Here is an 18861-nt window from a genome sequence, read left to right as displayed (position 1 = left end):
CCCTCTGTTGCCTATCACTCAGCCACTGCCTTACCCATTCAACAACATTGGAATCCAAACTTTTAAGATTGCAGTTTATTGATAAGCCTTCTATGTGCGACAGTTTTAAAAGCCTTACTGAAATCTAGGTAAGCAATGCCTACTGCACCACATTACATAGTTACATTACATAGTTACATAGCTGAAAAGAGACTTGCGTCCATCAAGTTCAGCCTTCCTCACATTTGTTTTTTGCTGTTGATCCAAAAGAAGGCAAAACAAAACCATTTTGAAGCACTTCCAATTTTGCATCAAGCTAGGAAAAAAGAAATCACCCTGATCTATTTTTTTAGTTACCCAATCAAAAAAATCAATAAGATTAGTTTGACATGACCTCCTTGACGTAAACCCATGTTGTCTCTGATCTTGAAATTCCTGTGATTTTAGATGTTCAACAATCCTATCCTTTAACATGGTTTACATTACTTTCCCCACTACTGAATTAAGGCTTTTAGGCCTATAATTGCCCGACTCCTCCCTACTACCTTTCTTGTGAATGGGCACAACATTCGCTAATTTCCAATCTTCCCGTTAACAATGATTGGTTAAATAAATCTATTAATGATTTTGATAGCTCTTTTTTAATAAGTTTGGGGGTATTCCATCAGGCCCCATCGACTTATTTGTCTTTACGTTTTACAGTTGAAATAGAACCTCTTCCTCTGTAAACTCACATGTAACAAATGACTCATTTGTCCTTTTTCCTAACTGAGATCCCTTCCCTTCATTTTCATCTATAAATACTGAACAAAAATATTCATTGAGGCAGTCAGCTAGGCTTTTATCCTCTTCTACATACCTTCCTTCTTTTGTTTTTAATCTAACTAATCCTTGTTTTACTTTCCTTTTTTTATTTGTGTATCTAAAAAATGTTTTGTCCCTCTCTTTTACTGACTGGGCTATTTTCTTTTCCGTGTGTGACTTGGAAGCTCTTATAACTTGCTTAGCCTCTTTCTGCCTCATCTTATAGTTCTGTCTATCTTCCTCACTCTGTTTTTTTTTTTTTTAAATTACTAAAGTAATAATTACTATTCTATTTGCTAACTTTTTGTTTTTTACTATTTTAACCACTTCTGCGGAGTATCACAGTGGTTTCTTTATTTTTTTTTTTGCTCTTGCTGACCAGACTAACACAATTTTCTGTTGCCTTCAGTAGTGCAACTTTTAAATAATCCAATTTCTCTTGGACTCCATTTAAACTGCTCCAGTCTGATAATGACTCCTTTACACACATTCTAATTTTAGAAAAATCTGTTTTTCTAAAATCTAAAACATTTGTTTTTGTGTGGTGTGACTCAGTCACTGTTCTTATATTAAACCACACTAACTGGTGATCACTGAATCCTAAACTTTCACCTACAGTAATATTAAATACAAAATCTTCATTTGTTAACATCTTCATTTGTTAACACTAGTATGGCCTCCTTACAAGGTGGCTCCTTAATGACTTGCTTTAGAGATAGTTCCAGTAAGGAGTTTAGAATATGTGTGCTCCTGGCACAAGCAGCTATTTTGGTTTTCCAGTTCACATCCGGAATATTAGTTAATAATAAGGTAACATCCCTCTTTATTGTCATTTTACCTATTCCCTCAACTAGTAGATTATCTAACTCTTCTATTTGTACTGGGGGCCTTTAAATCACACCTACACAAGTTACTTTGTGATTACCAAATTCTAATGTAACCCAAACTGACTCTATGTTCGCCTCACTAACATTTATTAGGCTAGAGTTTATGTTATCCTCCCCCTTTCTTGCCTTCTCTGTTTTTTTCTATATAAAGAAAACCTTGGTATTGCTATGTCCCAGTCATTTTTCTCACTATACCATGTCTCAGTAACAGAAACTAAATCTACATTATCAGTTGCCATTATTCCCTAAACTGCGAGCATTTGTAGACATGTCTCTAAGCTTATCATTTTTTAACACACTTGCTACAAGCACTTTTTGTCCTTGTTTTGGGGGGCAATGTTTTATCACCCTTTTTCTGACCGAAACTAATTGCACATTGCTAGTATTAAATGCATTCCTATGGGCTTCCGCATCAGTTTCTTAAAAAAATCTGCAGTGCTTTACATTGTAGTCTGAAAAGCACAGGGCCACTTTAGTGTCCCTTTAAGCTTTCTATTGTGAGTGCTGGCACCTGACATTACCAGTATTGGACATGGGAACGTTATTCTTCCCTCTGATTGGCTAAAAGGTAGCTACAAGCCTTGAAAACAGAGTCACACTAACAAGTGATAGTTTGCAAGCAAAAAAAAAAAAAAAAAAGAGATGGCATTATAAAATGTTTTTTTTTTTTGTCCTCTTTATTCCCATTTACTATATGTTATAAAAAATAATTGCATTTTCATTGTAGAGTTTTTAGATACATTTTCAAGCTAAAGATACTTTCTTTCAGCATTTTTTTATGTTTTACTTTTTAGATAACACAGGAAATTCGGAAGCTCAAACTACAATGACCACGCTTACAAAGCCAGTTGAACTGAAATTTAAAGAAGATGGGATCAACTACCTGGAGAAACTAATGCTTAAAAAATATAGAAGGTACATTTAATAAATAAACGTAAATGTAACACTTTCAATAACATTTGTTTATCGCAGGTTTACTATTTTAGTTTGTTCATTTGACCTGTTAAAGTAACAGTATTGCATCCCTAATGCTATAGTGACCCTTTCCCTAGTTATGAACTGGTCTAACCCCTCTTGTGCAATAAAAATTAACTAAATAAAAAGTCGACTTACCTTTTTCCAGTGTTGAGGCTCCCTTAGTGCTACTCACCTTTTCGCTTCTAGCAATGCCATGGAGATAGCATGGCCTCCTCCAGACATGGTCCAATTCAAAGCTGCTCACACAGGAGCATTGGGAACCTGATGCATGTGCCTGGAGTGCCTTGCGCATCCAAACCTCCGCATAAGAAAGTATTGCATTTAGTGGATTCTTATGGGCTTCTGTGTCATGTGACTGAATTTTACTTGATGAGTGCTGCAGAAGCACCATTTACTGGCTGTCAGTATGACATTGACACATTCACTTTTGAACTCTTAAAATAAAATACTTTTGCCATACGAATACATAAAAAAAAAAAATGAACCAAACTTTTTTTAAAAGCATGTTAAAGGGACACTTCAGATGCCTAAAACACCTCATCTTGCTATAAATACGCTTGTTTTAAATTAACTTTGTTACATCCCCCGGGCTGTTAATAAGACAACCATCCTGTTATTTCCTGGTTTGGTTAGCTCCATGAAGCCAAACTCAAGAGGCAGCAATTGCCCCTAGAGCACCTGCCTTGTAAAATAAATTCTCGTTTAGCTGCATTAGGAAGTCTGTGATTGGACAGCCACAGAAAGTCTGGGCTTGGTATTAGAAGGGGAGGGCTTGCAAAGGCTGCAGACATGAGATTTACACCTTTTGCAAATTGTTTTTAAATGTACCCCTAAGAGAAAAATGCATAATTAAATTCATGTTTTTATTTGGGGTATAAGTAATAAACAGTGATTTCTATTGGGTGGGGATTTTGGCAGAGGAGTCTCAGTTTGCATTTTTCATCAATATTATTTAATTAATAGTTTTTGTATGTTGCTTGTTTTAACTAAAAAAGTTTTTTGAAGAGGCAGTTTTAATTTCCCCAAATGAATTAAATGTGTTGCAAATGAGACGAGCTACAAAATGAATAAGATATATGGAAAATTTTAGTTATGAAGAAAGGTTAACACATTTAAATCTGTTTGGAATAACTGCGCTTTAGAGGGGATATAATGGCATTATACAAATCTATTTGGATCCAATACAAACAGTTGTCTATAAATCTTTTCACAATATTCTATGCATAGGCCACGAGGTCACCCATGTAGACTGGAAGAAATTAAATTTAGTCTAAGGCAAAGGAAATGCTCTGTTATAGAAAGAACCATAAGGGTGTGGAATTTTCTGCCTGGAAATGTGGTTTTATCAGAGTCTGTACAGCTGTTTACATAGCAACTAGACGAATACTTGCAAAAACATAACCTTCAGGGATATAATTTTTAATATGTTGGGTAACAGCTTCTTGATCCAAGGAGAGATCTGATTGCCATTCTGGGGTCAAAAAGGATTTTTTCCTTGTTTGTAATTTTAGTTGGAACTGGGTTTTTTAATATATAATTCTAGCACAAAAATGGTAGGCACACCCGACAATCAGCCATATACAAGTAATCTATACAAAGCAAAATAATTCAAGGATAGGGGTTCTCATTCTTAAGCCTAATTTCCAAAGGCTAATAAATCAGTGAATTGTAATGATGAATGAGGAGCTCAACCAACTAAAATAAAATACACTTTATTACCCAGGTACTAAAAAAAACCATAGGTATTACGCAATATTTAACAACAAATCTCAGTATAGATAAGACCATACATATATATCCCATATGAAACCTGTATTCAAATCAGAGGATGAGCATAATCAATTATAGATATGGAGAATGAATAGTACCAATCCAGGTACAAAATAGAATGGATACCTGTACAAAAATACCCACCAAATAATAATACATACCAGAAGAAAATGAAAATATCAGAATGAGTGAGAAGAGGGTAGGAAATAAAAAAATATCTCACAGCATTTCGGTGTAAGCCTTTATCAAGGGTGAGAACAAGAACGCACTCTCTGATAGCCAACTAGTAGAAATCATGACAGGGCACTGATCAAAAGCTATTCAGGGTTTAGATATGCCTGTCTAATCATTGATTGGTCAGATGGTGACTTCTGACCCTAAAACATGCGTGCGTGTCGATGACGTTGGTGCCATCTTGATTGTGGACAGAGGTATTTTATTTAAACCGGAGACACAGTGAGTGGCGTCTCTTAAAACGCCGCACTTGCTGGGGACCATAGCAAGAGGATCTGGTAAGGCATGTATCTAACCGAGAAGGAGGATTTCACTAATGCGAAAATTTGGAAGCCTATCAGGACATTGCCTCAGAAACTTCCCAACAAAGGACCAAATGGGGACCAGCCCTATAAATCAAAGACCCAGTTGGGAGGGAAGTAGGTATTATTTGCTTTGATTGTTTTTATGGTGATTTTAATTCCTGAGTAAGGCTAGCGACTGGAAGAAACTTGTTGGACCGCTATATGCAATTTTATATTTTCTTCTTAATTTTGCAAACTTAGTTTTAATACATCTTCTTTGATATCTACCTGGAGTCCTGATAGATGTAGCATAATCCACAGATATAGGAGGACGTAGTTTTCATCCATTCTTGGGAGTGCAATATTTGTAGCGCAATTGCATTTTTCTTTAACAATATTGCACTCTATGCTGCTCATTTCTTTTGCAAATTTACAGCTGTGTGCCTATTATATTATATATTGGCTGTTTGGAAGCCATCTGAGAAGGTCCCCTAGGGAAGCTGTACAACGAAGTTAAGTTATATATTTTTTTTTTTTTGCCTTCTTATGGACGAACAGCAAAACCAGGTGTGAGAAAGGCTAAACTTGATATACGCAAGTCTTTTTTCAGCCTATGTAACTATCTAACTATGTGAATGAATCAATCTATTGGGCAAGACATAACATCTACTCATTTTTTAGAATGAGAAAAATAGATATTGCACATTATTTTATAATCCCTTAGATCGAGGGTAGGCAATCTTCAGCACTCCAGATGTTGTGAGCTACATATCTCTTGATGCTTTCCAGCTTTATGGCTTTAAGACCATTATGGGAGATGTAGTCCAGAACCTCTGGAGTGCCGAAGGTTGCCTACCCCTGCCTTAGATGTCAAATGATACAGAGTTCGGTAAAATTAATTGATAGATAAAATAGCATTAGCGTTGTTCATGAATTTAATACGTCTTTGTTAGACTAATATTATATAGAATAGCCAAAATGGACATTTTAGAGAAACTATTTCATTTAGTATTTGTTTGTCTGATAAATAAGAAGTGAATGACAAATACAATACATATCCCCATTATTTCACCCATAGAGCAAGGTTGTCATGGAGTAACACTTCCGGGTTCGGCACTCAGCTGTGAGGAGCCGGACCCCACCACCCTCTGACACAGCTCTGACGGTATTTAGGGAGACTGGGCCAGAGGGAGGGTGCTTGGTGATTGATTGTGTGAGCTAACGTGTGAGCTGCCTCCGCAAGACCGCGGGCTCAACAGGCTCAGCTACTGGGAGCTACTTCCACCAGACTTACCTCTCCACAAGCTCAGACAAACCGTTCCAGCCTTTGAGCAAATGCAAGGATTGCTGCATGCCATAAAGGATTACTGGAGAACGGATACTTTGCTACTTTACTAGTGGACCATATCTCTGAACTATTGGAGGACTACCCATATTAGCCTTAAGTATATCTTTCAGCTACTTGTCTACAAAATCATTTATTAATGAACTAACGCTTGCTTGCTCAAACCTTCATTGCTACAAGTTACTAATCTCATGAAGGACAACTCCCATCATGCTTATTCACTATGAACTGTTTCTTGCTTTGCAATTACATTCAGTGCTTCAAGTTACTAATCTCATGAAGGACAACACCCATCATGCTTATTCACTATGAACTGTTCTTGCTTTGCAAATATTCTTTGCTACTTTATTATTGTTCCTATTGAAGATTATTCTCATGAACTAATGTTACTTAATGCATCTCTGAAGAAATACTTAATAATGAACTTTGTGTTGTTGATTACTTGCACTTCTTCTTATTGGAATATTGCCTAAATGCAATTCATTTAAGTTTAACACTTAAAACTTCGGTTGAATCAAGTTACCAGAGATTCTCTCTTTTCTTAAAGCTACAGTATTGATACTTAAGGATTCTCCATTTCTTCACTATTGTAATTAGGGAGATTACAAGCTGCAGTTGAGTTCCAATCCAAATCACCCCTAGTAGCATAACAAAGGTATTGAAATGTACCTGTAATGCAAAACTGGTGGCATTTAATAAAGCCAAATGTAAAAAAAAAATGAATAGATAAAATGTTATTCTCTACATAGAGTATAAACTAAAGTTATATCTCTGCAATATTTGCACATCAGATTGGGCTTCCAAAAAGAGAGCTCACTTCAAAGATACATGCCCACAGCAGCACATTAGGCACTGTGTGATATAGGGTTAATACTATTTTGAGAACTGAGGTGAAGGCAAACCAAAGATCATGGTATGGAGGTTTCTCTGAGGTTTTGAAAGTAATCTAGATGTAGACTCCATGCTCACTGTGCCTAGAGGGTATTTGCTGCACCTCACTGATGAGGTACAAAGAAGGCCAAAACAATCATCTGGGGTTGCTGTATCTCACGTTCAGAAAGAACTTCCAGACATTCTAGATCTGGATTGCCTTAAATGGCAGGAACACTTTGATAGGCACATGGTATAGGTTCTCTCTGTAATGGCACAAGTGAGTAAAAAAAAAAAATGTTGATACCTGAGCTGGGAATAACAGATATTGCAGTTTCTCTGAGCTTTTATCATATGTTCTGTCTTTGCCAATATACACAATTGCTAAATAGTTCACCAATTCTAAAATGTTTTTTTTTTTTTTGGGGGGGGGGGGGGGGGTGGAAGGAGGCTGGGATTAACCATCCCATATCCATTAAACTTGGCGTCCAAGCTTGTTTGCTTTAAAGAAATCCAAAGGTTATTCACTTGTCAACAAACTCTTTATAGGTGTTTTCATTTCTGGTTGTGGCAGCCTGGTCCCTAAGCTTACAAATGCTTTTACATTCCCATGTGGATTACCATGATAATGAAGACCATCCAAGCAAGTAATAACTTATGCACTTGGCATGAAATTTGGGATCCAAATAATGTTGTTACATAAAGTTAGCAGATAGTTGGATGTAAACCTGAGAGATAAAGCACCAGGGGAAAGATAAAATACAGGATGAATAAAATAGCCCAAGTCTTAGTATGATCAAATTATTGACAGTCCAAGTAATAGGTGTTCTGGGAAATTACTGAACCAAATACCTTAAACAAATAGAAGAGGCATGGAATGGTCCCCTTTACTAAGTATTTGAAATAATCAATTTAACACACTTCATACATTAACCACACACACTTGTAATAATTGCAATTGGTCACTTAAGTAATCTTTTTGGCAACCAGCAACTTTTTTACCAATCGGATTTTTCAAGGTTGATATTTCACAGTAGAAACCTTTGCTGCGGCTATAGACATAAGTGGTAATGACACCTCAGAAATTATGCGATGAATAAAAACAGACCTTTTTCCCATGGACGCTGATAGCATCAAGAAAAATCCATGAGAAAAAATAGTTTGCTCTGTCAATCTAACATAATCACATCATTCTCATGCGGGTTTACCCCACAAATGTCAGGTTCCAGAGATGAATTCTGATGTAAGTAATCCATCTCCCCATGCCACACAATAACTCTATTAGCTGTACATCTGTTTACATCCCAAAGTCTAGCATTATTGCTGTGAGGTCACTTTTTTAAAAATAATTTTTGTTTCATCCTGTGGTTCTCGTTATATTTAGAATATTAAATAACACATCGTAAATTCATTTTACATTTTTATTGATTGCTGGATCTGTTTAAAAGTGTAGTATACAGACTTCAGAAACTTATATATTTTAAAGACTTTTCTGGTTAAAAACCTCTATATAACTGCAGTTTAAATCCCAACAGAAATATTATCTGCAACACATTATGCAGTTGTCTTAAATATTAAAGGAACACTCCAACATTAAAAAGTATGTAATATTTGGAGTGTTACTTTAGTCCATATGTACTATCCCCTCTCCTGAACTAAAAAATAAACTTTCATTTCCTTTTTATCCAATGGCAATCCAATATTCTCACTCCTCTGGCTCTGCCCAATGTATTCCCTTCCTCTAATGCAAAAATTGGGAGATGTGTGGTCCAGTACAATGCTTTTCATAGGGAAACATTAACAAATGTTTCCTTATAGAATCTCTAAACTTCTGCTTCAAGAATTGTTCAGTTGGAGTGAGTTTGGATCCTAAAATATCCCAAATTATTCCATAAAACTGACATTTTCTCTTGAACTCAACACTTCTATGAAATAGGACAAGGAAGAACACAGTTAACTCCTGAAGTAATTCACTTCACGGTTGAAGTGCTTTAGGGTTTGGAGAGTTTTTAATGTATTATTTCATGACATCCTCTTATTTAACTTTACCTGAAATTTTAATCACGTTGGCAACAGCAACTACAGATAGAGTGTGAATATGTATTAAGCTGTATATGTCTTTAATAGAAAATCTTTCTTTTCCAGAACCCCAGTTAATTATGTTGCCAGTACATCATTAGATAAACGAAGATATTCTAGTACTCCTGTCTCGGTGCATGACCTGAATGATTATGATGGTTTGACAGGTTAGTATATGCCTGCTGTATTGTAATTGACCTTATTAAAACAAGAGGATGAAACATTAAGGCAAGTGACTTTGCACTAATTCTTACCTGCTTGTTATCCTTTCAAGCTGAAGAAATTGAAGACCATGAACATTATGTAGCTTTGTTCAAGCCAGAGAAACATGTTACTAACAATGGGATGCATGAACCCGCAGTAAAGATTGTGGAACTAGATGAGGTAATGAAATGACTTGTGCTTCGGTTAAAGCATGTCAGATATGCATTATTTAATTAAAGTGAATGAATATCAACGACAAACAGAGTATATTTTTCCTTAGCAGCTCCTTCTTTAACCCCTTACAGACCAAACTTCTGGAATAAAAGGGAATCATGACATGTCACATATGTCACGTTAAAGAGAGAGTGGCTCCCTTACTGCTGGAAGCAACCTTTAGGACAGCAGTGCTGACCTTTGGCACTTTAACTGTTCTGGAACATCATGGTAACCAGAGTCCACAGCAGCTAAAATGCTTAAGCTTTGACAGATATCGTCCTACCCATTGGCAATAATATACATTCAAGTATGAGGAAAGTCTATGTTAAGACTAGTCACAAACTATCTAACATCTGAGGCTTCATAGCAGTTTTATGTTTTTTTTTTTTTTAAATAATGTAAAAAGAAAAGGGAAACAAATCATAGAATTAATGGCCTATGTTTCCCACATATAATTAAATATATCTTATAAATATATATGATTTGAGCCATATATCATTTCCCCCCTTTTTACTTCTTTCCCAGTACTATTTGCACAATTAACTGATCATGAGTAATCTGTGTCATATTTGATTATATGTCTCTTTCTTCTCATTCTTCAACCTCAAAAAATATTTCATGAACTGCTATATTTGCCTCTCAAGATACCAGTTAAAAATGATTTTCTCTTTGTTTGGATATTCAACAACGTAAACATAGTCCTTCCTTTCTGATCTCAACAAGATATACAAAGTGCTGCTACCTTGATCTTGTTTCACTATAGAAGCCCTTCAAATCATTAAAGGAACCCTACAAGCACCTGGTACCCTCCTATTGCAAGGAGCTAAACAGTTTTGGAATGGTAAAATGTCTTGCCTGGGGTTTACCCCTACTGAAAACAAAGAGTTGGTAGCTGACAAGCTGATGCTTCCATTAGCTCCCCTGAACTAAGCCCTACATTGTAGGGCATGCTCATTGGCTGAATATGTCAGCTGATCGCTCCCAGCCAATGACTGATAGTTTCAGTCTCTCCATCAATAGTTTAGGCAAGGAGCACCACCCAGCATACCCCGGGTAAGAAATCAAATCGTTCTAACATTTTTTGACTCCTTACAATGGGAGCGCTAGGTTGTGTGTTGTAGTGGTTTTTGTACTTGAAGTATTCCTTTAAAACACCCTCTGCAAAAATGTTTGTCTCTATAGTTCTCAACCTTCACTGTCCCATGATATCTTCCATTGAGCAAAACAGATATTTTTTTCTGTTTTCAGAAGTTAATGGGTTACTTTTTTTTTTTTAAATCTAAAATGCTTTTGGGCACGTGTATAAGACCTACCTACATTTTGCGTACCTGCTGAAGCTTCCAGCACTGCCTTCGATGCCTCCATCCGACGTCAGCTAGGTCCTCAATTAAAGGCATTTCATAGAGATTTTAATAAAAAAACAAAACAAAACAAAGCAATACTAATAGTTTAGGGAGGCTTGGAGGGCTGAAAACAATGAAGGAGGTGAGACAAACACTTCCCCCTGCAGGCAGTCAATACACCATTTGACAGCATGCAGTATTTTTTTGCACACAACCTTTGACAATCTGATACTGGGGGTGTAACTAACCCCAGGCTCAAAAGTGGGGATTTCACAGTATGTTTTCTCAGTATGTTTAGCGTTTCTAGCAGAAACACTGCACATACAGACTCCTACTACAGTCACCACGTCTAAAAGTAGACGTGCTTATGGTGGTTGAAGTAAACCTTTGTATAATGTGCAACAAACTGTATCTGTGAATTCTAGCACAATTTCTTTTTTTTTTTTTTTTGTCATTTAGATTATAATTAAGAAAACCTACCCCATTGTTGTTTTCTGTCCTGTCTAACTAGCTTTTGTTTTCCCCTATACACTGTAACTATTGTAACTACTGTATTGGAATTTGTTATCAGCTACAGATATGTGGCTTTTATTAACATAGACATGGGCAACCTATGGCTTTTCAGTTGTTGATCACTTACAGCACCCTTGATCTTGTAACAAATATTGTTATGGCACATAGACTAGGGAAAGATCATGGGCTTTGTAGTTCATAGTCGTTTGGGTGATCAGAGGTTAAACTTGGTTTAATATTGAGTAATTCTATCTATTATTCATGTTAGGACTGCTTGAAAACTCCTAGATTTTTAGAAATCAGCATGTGTAGTTTAATTGATTTAATTTCTACAGTAAATTTCAGGGCAATACCTCTTATTCTAGCATAATAATTTCTAATGCATTAACCTTTATTTGTATAGTTAATTTGCTTTCTTTCATTACACATAAGTGAGCTGTCAATAATTTGAAATGTTGATCCACATAAAATTAATTCCCCGAACAACCTAAGAATGACCATTTATCTAACATGAATGTAATTTCCATATAACAGTCACCTCCAGTGTTAAGCGCTCTGTTACAATAAATTCATCAATCATTGTGAGATGTAAACACATTTGTTATCGCGTTTGAGATGGCGGTTAAAAACAATAGTAAACTTAAAGTGTACATGCTGGCAGAAATAGCATGGCATTTATGACACAATTTTACCTTGGTCAAATTGTTGTCTAAAATTGTATTTCTTTTTATTAGTTTTTCCCATTGGCCGTTTAAATGATGGGTTTTAAATGTTTGGCATTGGGTGAGCAATGCTGAAATTGTGAAATAGTTTTGTGCTAAAGAAAAACCTCATTAGAGCACCATTAATATTGTCACCATTTTAGGAACTATGAGATATGGTGCTATCGGCCGTCAGGAGGCTGTGGAATTTATCTCTCGTGATCAGCCAGTTATTGTTATAAAAATTATCCAAAAGCTTTGGAGTTCGTTAAATACCAAATGCAATATTTAGGCAATATTTAGGCATTTAGTTGCCACTCGGCTACTTTAGCCTATATCCTGCAATTCGCTTTTCAGTTAGCTGCAATTTGGTGAATTAATTTGCCCACCGAAACAGATGGCATACTCCGTGTCTAAAAATGCTAATGGCGACATTATGCGATGTCTGGTTTGCTGATTCAAGCTTGTTTGGTTATGAAAAACTGAACACAAAAGATATATCAGAGACATGACAAACACGTAGAACCCTAATTTTGACAAAAACGGAGATTGCTGTTTTTGGCGTCTGACGGAAACTGTCATCATACAGCACAATGGCAGCTATACCTATGGCATCTCGTTGCAGCCAAAGCTGCCAATAGATGACGAGGTAGACTTGGAATAAGAGGGCAGAGTTAAAGGGCAAGATGCCCAGGTAAGTTTGTCTGCCTTACCCTTCTCCCTCCTGGTAACACATTAAAGCGAGTGTGTCAACCAAGAGGGATTTAAAAAAAAAATATATATATATATATATATATATATATAATCTTGCTGACACATTTTGCAAGCGCAATGCACAGATAATGTGTTTAGTTCATGACAGGTTCCCTTTAATAAGCTCTACCAATATTTCCTTATAGTAAGTCACATAGCGTGTGCAGTTCAGTTGCTAAATGCGTTTATTATTATTTTAAAATGTGTTTTAGGATGTTTAATTATATCGCTATTTCATATTTGTATAATTCAAGTCTGAGTTTTGTATACAGTAAGGGTTCTGTGGATTTATTTACAGTGTGTATAGCATTTGTCTCCCAGTTTGTGTAGAAATTTAATGAAGTTTGTCTATAGACTACTAATGACTACATTTCAAACACGACAGTGTTGCTACAATGCTCTTGATTACATTAGAGATTAGTAACATACAGAGATCTTGGCAGCTCTCACAGGCAGATCCCAAATTAATCTGAGATGTTCAGTGTAAAACAACTTTACTAAAGATTATAGCATACCAAATAGGAAGAATGCTGACTGAAGAGACACTAACACCACTTTGTGCATAAAATGCCTGATCATAAGTGTCGTTGAGGACTTGGCTATATGAATTTTCAAAAGTTTAGTAAACCAAATCAACCACTTCAAGTGGGGCGGGTTCCTGCAGTTACTTCATTTTATGTAAGCATATATATTCGTTTTGCAAAAACTACTACAAAATCTCCAACACGTTTGCTGGGCAGCATCACAGAGTCACACCTTTAATTTCTTCTCAAATGTATGATGGTCCTCCATTGTTCTTATATCTAAATAGGGGCATTTTAGAATGTTGTGTCCTGCACAGATGGGGATTGACCTCCTTTTTTGGCCCTATTTGAATTACTTGTCCCAAATATGTGCTCCAGTTGTGACATTGTAACATTAAATGTGTACATATCACATAGAAATAGTGGTCTGCAGTGCTGAGGCTCCAAGTGGACAATGGTGAGGAGTTTGAAGGATGCGTTTTAATATTAACATTTAGGAATTGGTTCCACTGCTGTCACAACTTTTTATTGACAGCCAGTACCTACTAAAGTGCTTGCCATTACTGTTAACGAATAGCAGCTGTTTACCTAAATGGAAAATGTCACCAATAGTGACAGGAAGTTACCAGCTACAGCTACTTTAAATTCAGTCTATAAGTAGCAGCTAGTGGCTCCCACTATTAGGCCGTGAAACCACTAACCACTAATTAGCAGCTGGTTTCTGTCTGGTTTCCAACAGTGTTGCTACTGTTTAGCTGCTGCCGCTTACCCTTAGAAAAACGTAATGCTACCCTCTATCCTGGTGCACCCACAAAAATCTTAATAATCCTATAAGAAAATGCATGTTACATTGAAAGCTCATAGGACATGACATTATAATAAACCTAACATTGTCCTTTTTTCTTTGTTTCCGATTTGCTTGTTGCAAAACGAGGTGAACAGAATTTAAATGCAGACTATAGTTTGGTGATCTTGTTTGAACTTTCTGACATTGTACTTCCTGTCAGACCTCTTCTGTTTTGTCAGTATTAGAGACTTTATTACCTTTGCAAAGTTAAAAATATTGATTCGTGAAATTTTCCCAGATGCAACTTCAAGTCATTATGTTGTCATTCACTTTAGAAGTGAATTGCCATCATAGAACACTGAAAAAGTCGCTGACTTCAGTTTCATTGTCTCATTTCTAAATATCACACTGAATTGAATTAAAGCCAGCTTGCTGCTTTGGTTTGTATGTTTGTCTGCACATTCACATGGTTAGTCTAATAACTGTATCAAAAAGAAGATTTTACATGTTAAAGTGGCTCTGTTATTTGAAAATGTCTATGAGTTGCATTGGCCAGCGTGACCAGCCCGTGGGAGTTCAGAATGTGTTACAGGGGACCAATCCTGGATTGAAACACCAATACTGCACACAAACACACCCCTGCATTCAAACATTGATACTGCACACAAATACACCTCTGTATTCAAACGCCAATGCAACACATCCATGCATTCAAAAGCATACTCTACACACAAACACCCAACTGCAATCAAACATCAATGCTACACACAGAAACTAAATAACAAAAATATTTCCTGAAGGGAATGTATAGGGTTTTAGAGAGACCTCAGATTGCGGTTACCCATAAGAGAAAACACACGCATATCAAATTTGATATACCATAAGGTATGTAAGACAAGGAAAAAAAACTTTTATTGCTATATACTCAAAAAATAATAAAATGAGGAAATTCAAAAAGACATATTAAAAAGCCAAAGGTCTAACATTTGCTGTGTAAGACGAGAATAAGGTATAGCTTGCACAGTAGTACGGTTAACCAATCCTAAGCACAAAAGGTGAACCTATGTTATTTTAAAGGAGGATCAATTTACCAGGGCCTTGTGACAATAACTGCTAAGGCCAAAAAGAGCTATAAAAATGTCTCAATTAATTAAAGACAAAAATAAATTGTTGCCCTGTAAGAAAGCCCATATTTGGCTTCTTTCTATGGTTCAAATACAAAATTAAGCCAAAATAACCACTACTCTTAGGCAGCTGCAATGGCTATAATATTAATCGGCTCTAATATGTATAAGAAAACCATGTTCTATGTTTTTGGGCTAGGGTTGCCAGGCTAGTATTGCCAGTACAGGCAATGCATAGACCGGTATTTTTCTCTGACAGGACTCTGGGAGAGTGGTGAGAAAATATGCACATCTATTATACATGACAGGAACACACATTGCTATATACACACAACTGCAACAACACAGACATAATACATAATACACACTGCCACACTCACAGTATACACACACTGTAGAAAACCAGTAAGGAGCCGCAACTCCAAAATAAATGTCAAAGAGATTTTTTCCACCAGTGTGAAACATTTCAACTCGACTCTTTGACATTTATTTTGGTGTTGCGGCTCCTTATTGTTTTTCTTCTGCATGTGAGGTAAATGGAAGGAGATCTTTGAGATTTACACCCACATTTTCACTGCTGGCCCTACCTATTGTTTTGTACTAGTATACACACACTGACACACACACTCAGACAACAGTAGGCATACACTGTTGTACACACGTAGGCAATGACACTGCTATACACACACTCACTTAGACCGTATACATGCACACTGCTCAGGGCGCACCGGCCCGGGAGCGCATATGTCCGGGTGGCCAACAGGAGGGAAGCGCACAGCGCCCCTCTCCTGCCGATCACTTCTTGTAGCGTGGCCGAGCACCAACCTGCAGTGCCGCGGACTGTGTGGAGGGGGCGGAGATATGAACACGTCATGTCCCTGCTCCCGCTGTAGCACACAGCGCGGCTGGCGCCCAGCAGGGGTGGAGCTACCGCCGGCCCCCTTCTCATCAGCATGAGATGACTTCCTCCCAAAAAGACTAGAGCAGGAGAAGGCAAAGAGGAGGGGGGCTGGGCAGGACCAACTCCTCCAACTACCTCTGGCAGCACACTGGATCACAGGTAAGCCACCCTCCTGAACCCACAAAGTAGGAAACAAGAGAGTGGCTAGAAAAGTGTTTATTTTGATCAGCAGGTGTGTGTATCTGTGTGTGTGTGTGTCTGTATTTCTGTGTGTGTGTCTGTATTTCTGTGTGTGTGTCTGTATTTCTGTGTGTGTGTCTTTATTTCTGTGTGTGTGTCTATATGTCTGTCTGTGTGTATGTCTGTCACTGTCTGTGTGTATCTGTCTGTCAGTGTGCATGTATCTATGTCTGTCAGCGTGCGTGTGTCTGTCTGTTTGTGTGTCTGTCTGTCAGTGTGTGTGTGTATCTGTATGTCAGTGTGTATGTGTATATCTGTATGTCTCTCAGTGTGTATCTGTATGTGTGTCTGTATGTGTTTATCTGTATATCTGTCAGTGTTTGTGTGTATATGTGTGTCTGTCTATCTAAATGTGTATCAGCTTGTGTATATTTGTATCTGTGTATCTGCATGTGTGTCAGTGTGTGTACCTTCGTGTGTGTGGATCACATTGTTGAAGTTGCACGACAGATGGGGGGTCTATCTATTAGCCACCCTGTGTACATACACAGACATACATATTTTTCATACTTATTGCATGATTAAGGCTCTGCTGAGCTGAAACGTCACACTTTCTATGGGGTGGTCCACCTATCAATAAATATACCATCCTTACTATTGGAGTTTTGCCTGCATTTATTCCTTTTGAAGACTTTACAGGTGGATCCAGCGATGTCCGCCTGACACGGATCATCCACCACTGTGGATGACCGGAGCATTTACACGGTATCAGTGTGCAGGGTTCTTTGTTTGTCTGTGTATTTATGTCTTTGTATGCCTTGTCTGTATGTCTCTTTATGGCTGTCTGCATGTTTATGTCTCTGTATCACTGTGTATGTATGTCTCTATATGCCTATCTCTATGTTTCTTTATGTCTGTGTCTGTATTTCTCTGTGTGCCTGTGTCTGTATGAATGTATGTCTGTGTTTGTATGACCGTTTACCTGTATGTGTAGATTGAATGACTGTGTTTGCTTGATTGTGTGCCTTTTATGACTGTGTGTCTGTATATCTTTGTGAGTGTGTGCCTGAATAACTGTCTGTGTGCTTGTATGGTTGTGTGTCTGTGTATTTGTGTATTTGTGCATATATGTATTGTTGCCTGTATCAAGAGAGATAGATAAGGGCTGGGGGGAAGAAAGAGACAGAAAGGCGCTGGCGGTGAAGTAAGAAATACATAAGAGGGGTTGTAGAAGACACACTAAAGGGTGTAAGTCACAAATGGGTAAGACATTCAAGTGGATATGAAACACTAATGCGGGTAAGAAATTGAAAAGGGGGGCTACAAGACAGAGGCAAAGGTGCATTTTTTTTTTGGGGGGGGGGGGGGGCGTCAAAACGCACTTTTTCCTGTGTAGTCAGAATTCCTTGCACCGGCCCTGACACTGCTACACATACACAATAGTACAATTGCAGTCAGATATATAACACACATTGTAAGTTGTGTATTAGTGATTTAGGGAATTTTCCCCATCCAAATGTTTTTTCCCTCTTATGTCACTCCCCCACATGTTATGTAATATCAGGTGACGTTGTGTCATGCATATATAATTAACTATGCAAATTAACATGGGCAGTATTTTTTTTCCCCAAAAAGGCGCAACCCTAACATGGTCTGATGAATAATATAGCCTCTCCTGCCGCCCAAGAGTAGTAGGAGTTTGAGTGCAGGACTTTTGTGTGTTTGTGTTTGTTTCCAAGATTGTTTACTGACAAGTCGCTTAAATGGCTGTCAGAAATGTTAGTAATCAATTTCTGTTTCTATTCTACAAAATATTAAGTTTAATGACTGGTAATTAGTGGCTGATGAAAGTTTTAACGCCTCTTGAAGAGGTTAATTGAAGTTGCAAAGTGCAATTTACCACCTGGTTTCCATGCTAGGCATGGCTGTGAAATGTTTCAAGGCAGAGTGGCAGGTGAGATGCACTAAACCATCCTTTTATAATGTCCTGATGGATTTTCTAAGCATTGTAAAACATGCCTTTTTCATGCTGTGCGTTCAAGTCACAAAACAACAAATACTAAGTGGTGGACAGTGTCATTGGATGCATTCATGAGTAGTCTGCAGATATTAAAAATGTCAGCCATGAAAACCTGCCTGTGTTTTTATGCTGCAATCACCTACTTACTGGCTGTTGGTAATTTTAGTGCTTAATAGGACCAATTTACCGATAACCATGGAAACAAGCTCATTGATAGCACAAATTAAGCTATCAGACATCCGGTGCAAAAATCAACATTGTTTTGTGCGAAGGTGGCTTTAAACCAATATCATTTTGAACTACATTTTTAGGATATAACTTCCTTTTAACCTATAAATAAATGTTGCATATTTATAAAAAAAATT

At 37.2% G+C, this 18861-nt stretch overlaps 1 protein-coding gene across 2 annotated transcripts in view; it reads left to right on the top strand.

Annotated features, from left to right (window-relative positions):
* ZBBX (zinc finger B-box domain containing) overlaps window positions 1-18861 on the top strand; it is a 156021-nt gene that overhangs the window by 70454 nt on the left and 66706 nt on the right. For both annotated transcript variants that reach the window (XM_063441033.1, XM_063441032.1), the window contains exons 10-12: window positions 2465-2585; window positions 9297-9397; window positions 9505-9614. In XM_063441033.1, coding sequence (XP_063297103.1) covers window positions 2465-2585; window positions 9297-9397; window positions 9505-9614 — 332 coding nt within the window. The remainder of the gene's footprint in view (window positions 1-2464; window positions 2586-9296; window positions 9398-9504; window positions 9615-18861) is intronic.

The sequence above is a fragment of the Pelobates fuscus genome, chromosome 2 (genome assembly GCF_036172605.1).
Source record: "Pelobates fuscus isolate aPelFus1 chromosome 2, aPelFus1.pri, whole genome shotgun sequence".
NCBI classification, from domain to species: Eukaryota; Metazoa; Chordata; class Amphibia; order Anura; family Pelobatidae; genus Pelobates; species Pelobates fuscus.
The sequence above is the reverse complement of the archived record's forward strand: the minus strand, read 5'-3'. Positions and strand labels throughout refer to the sequence as shown.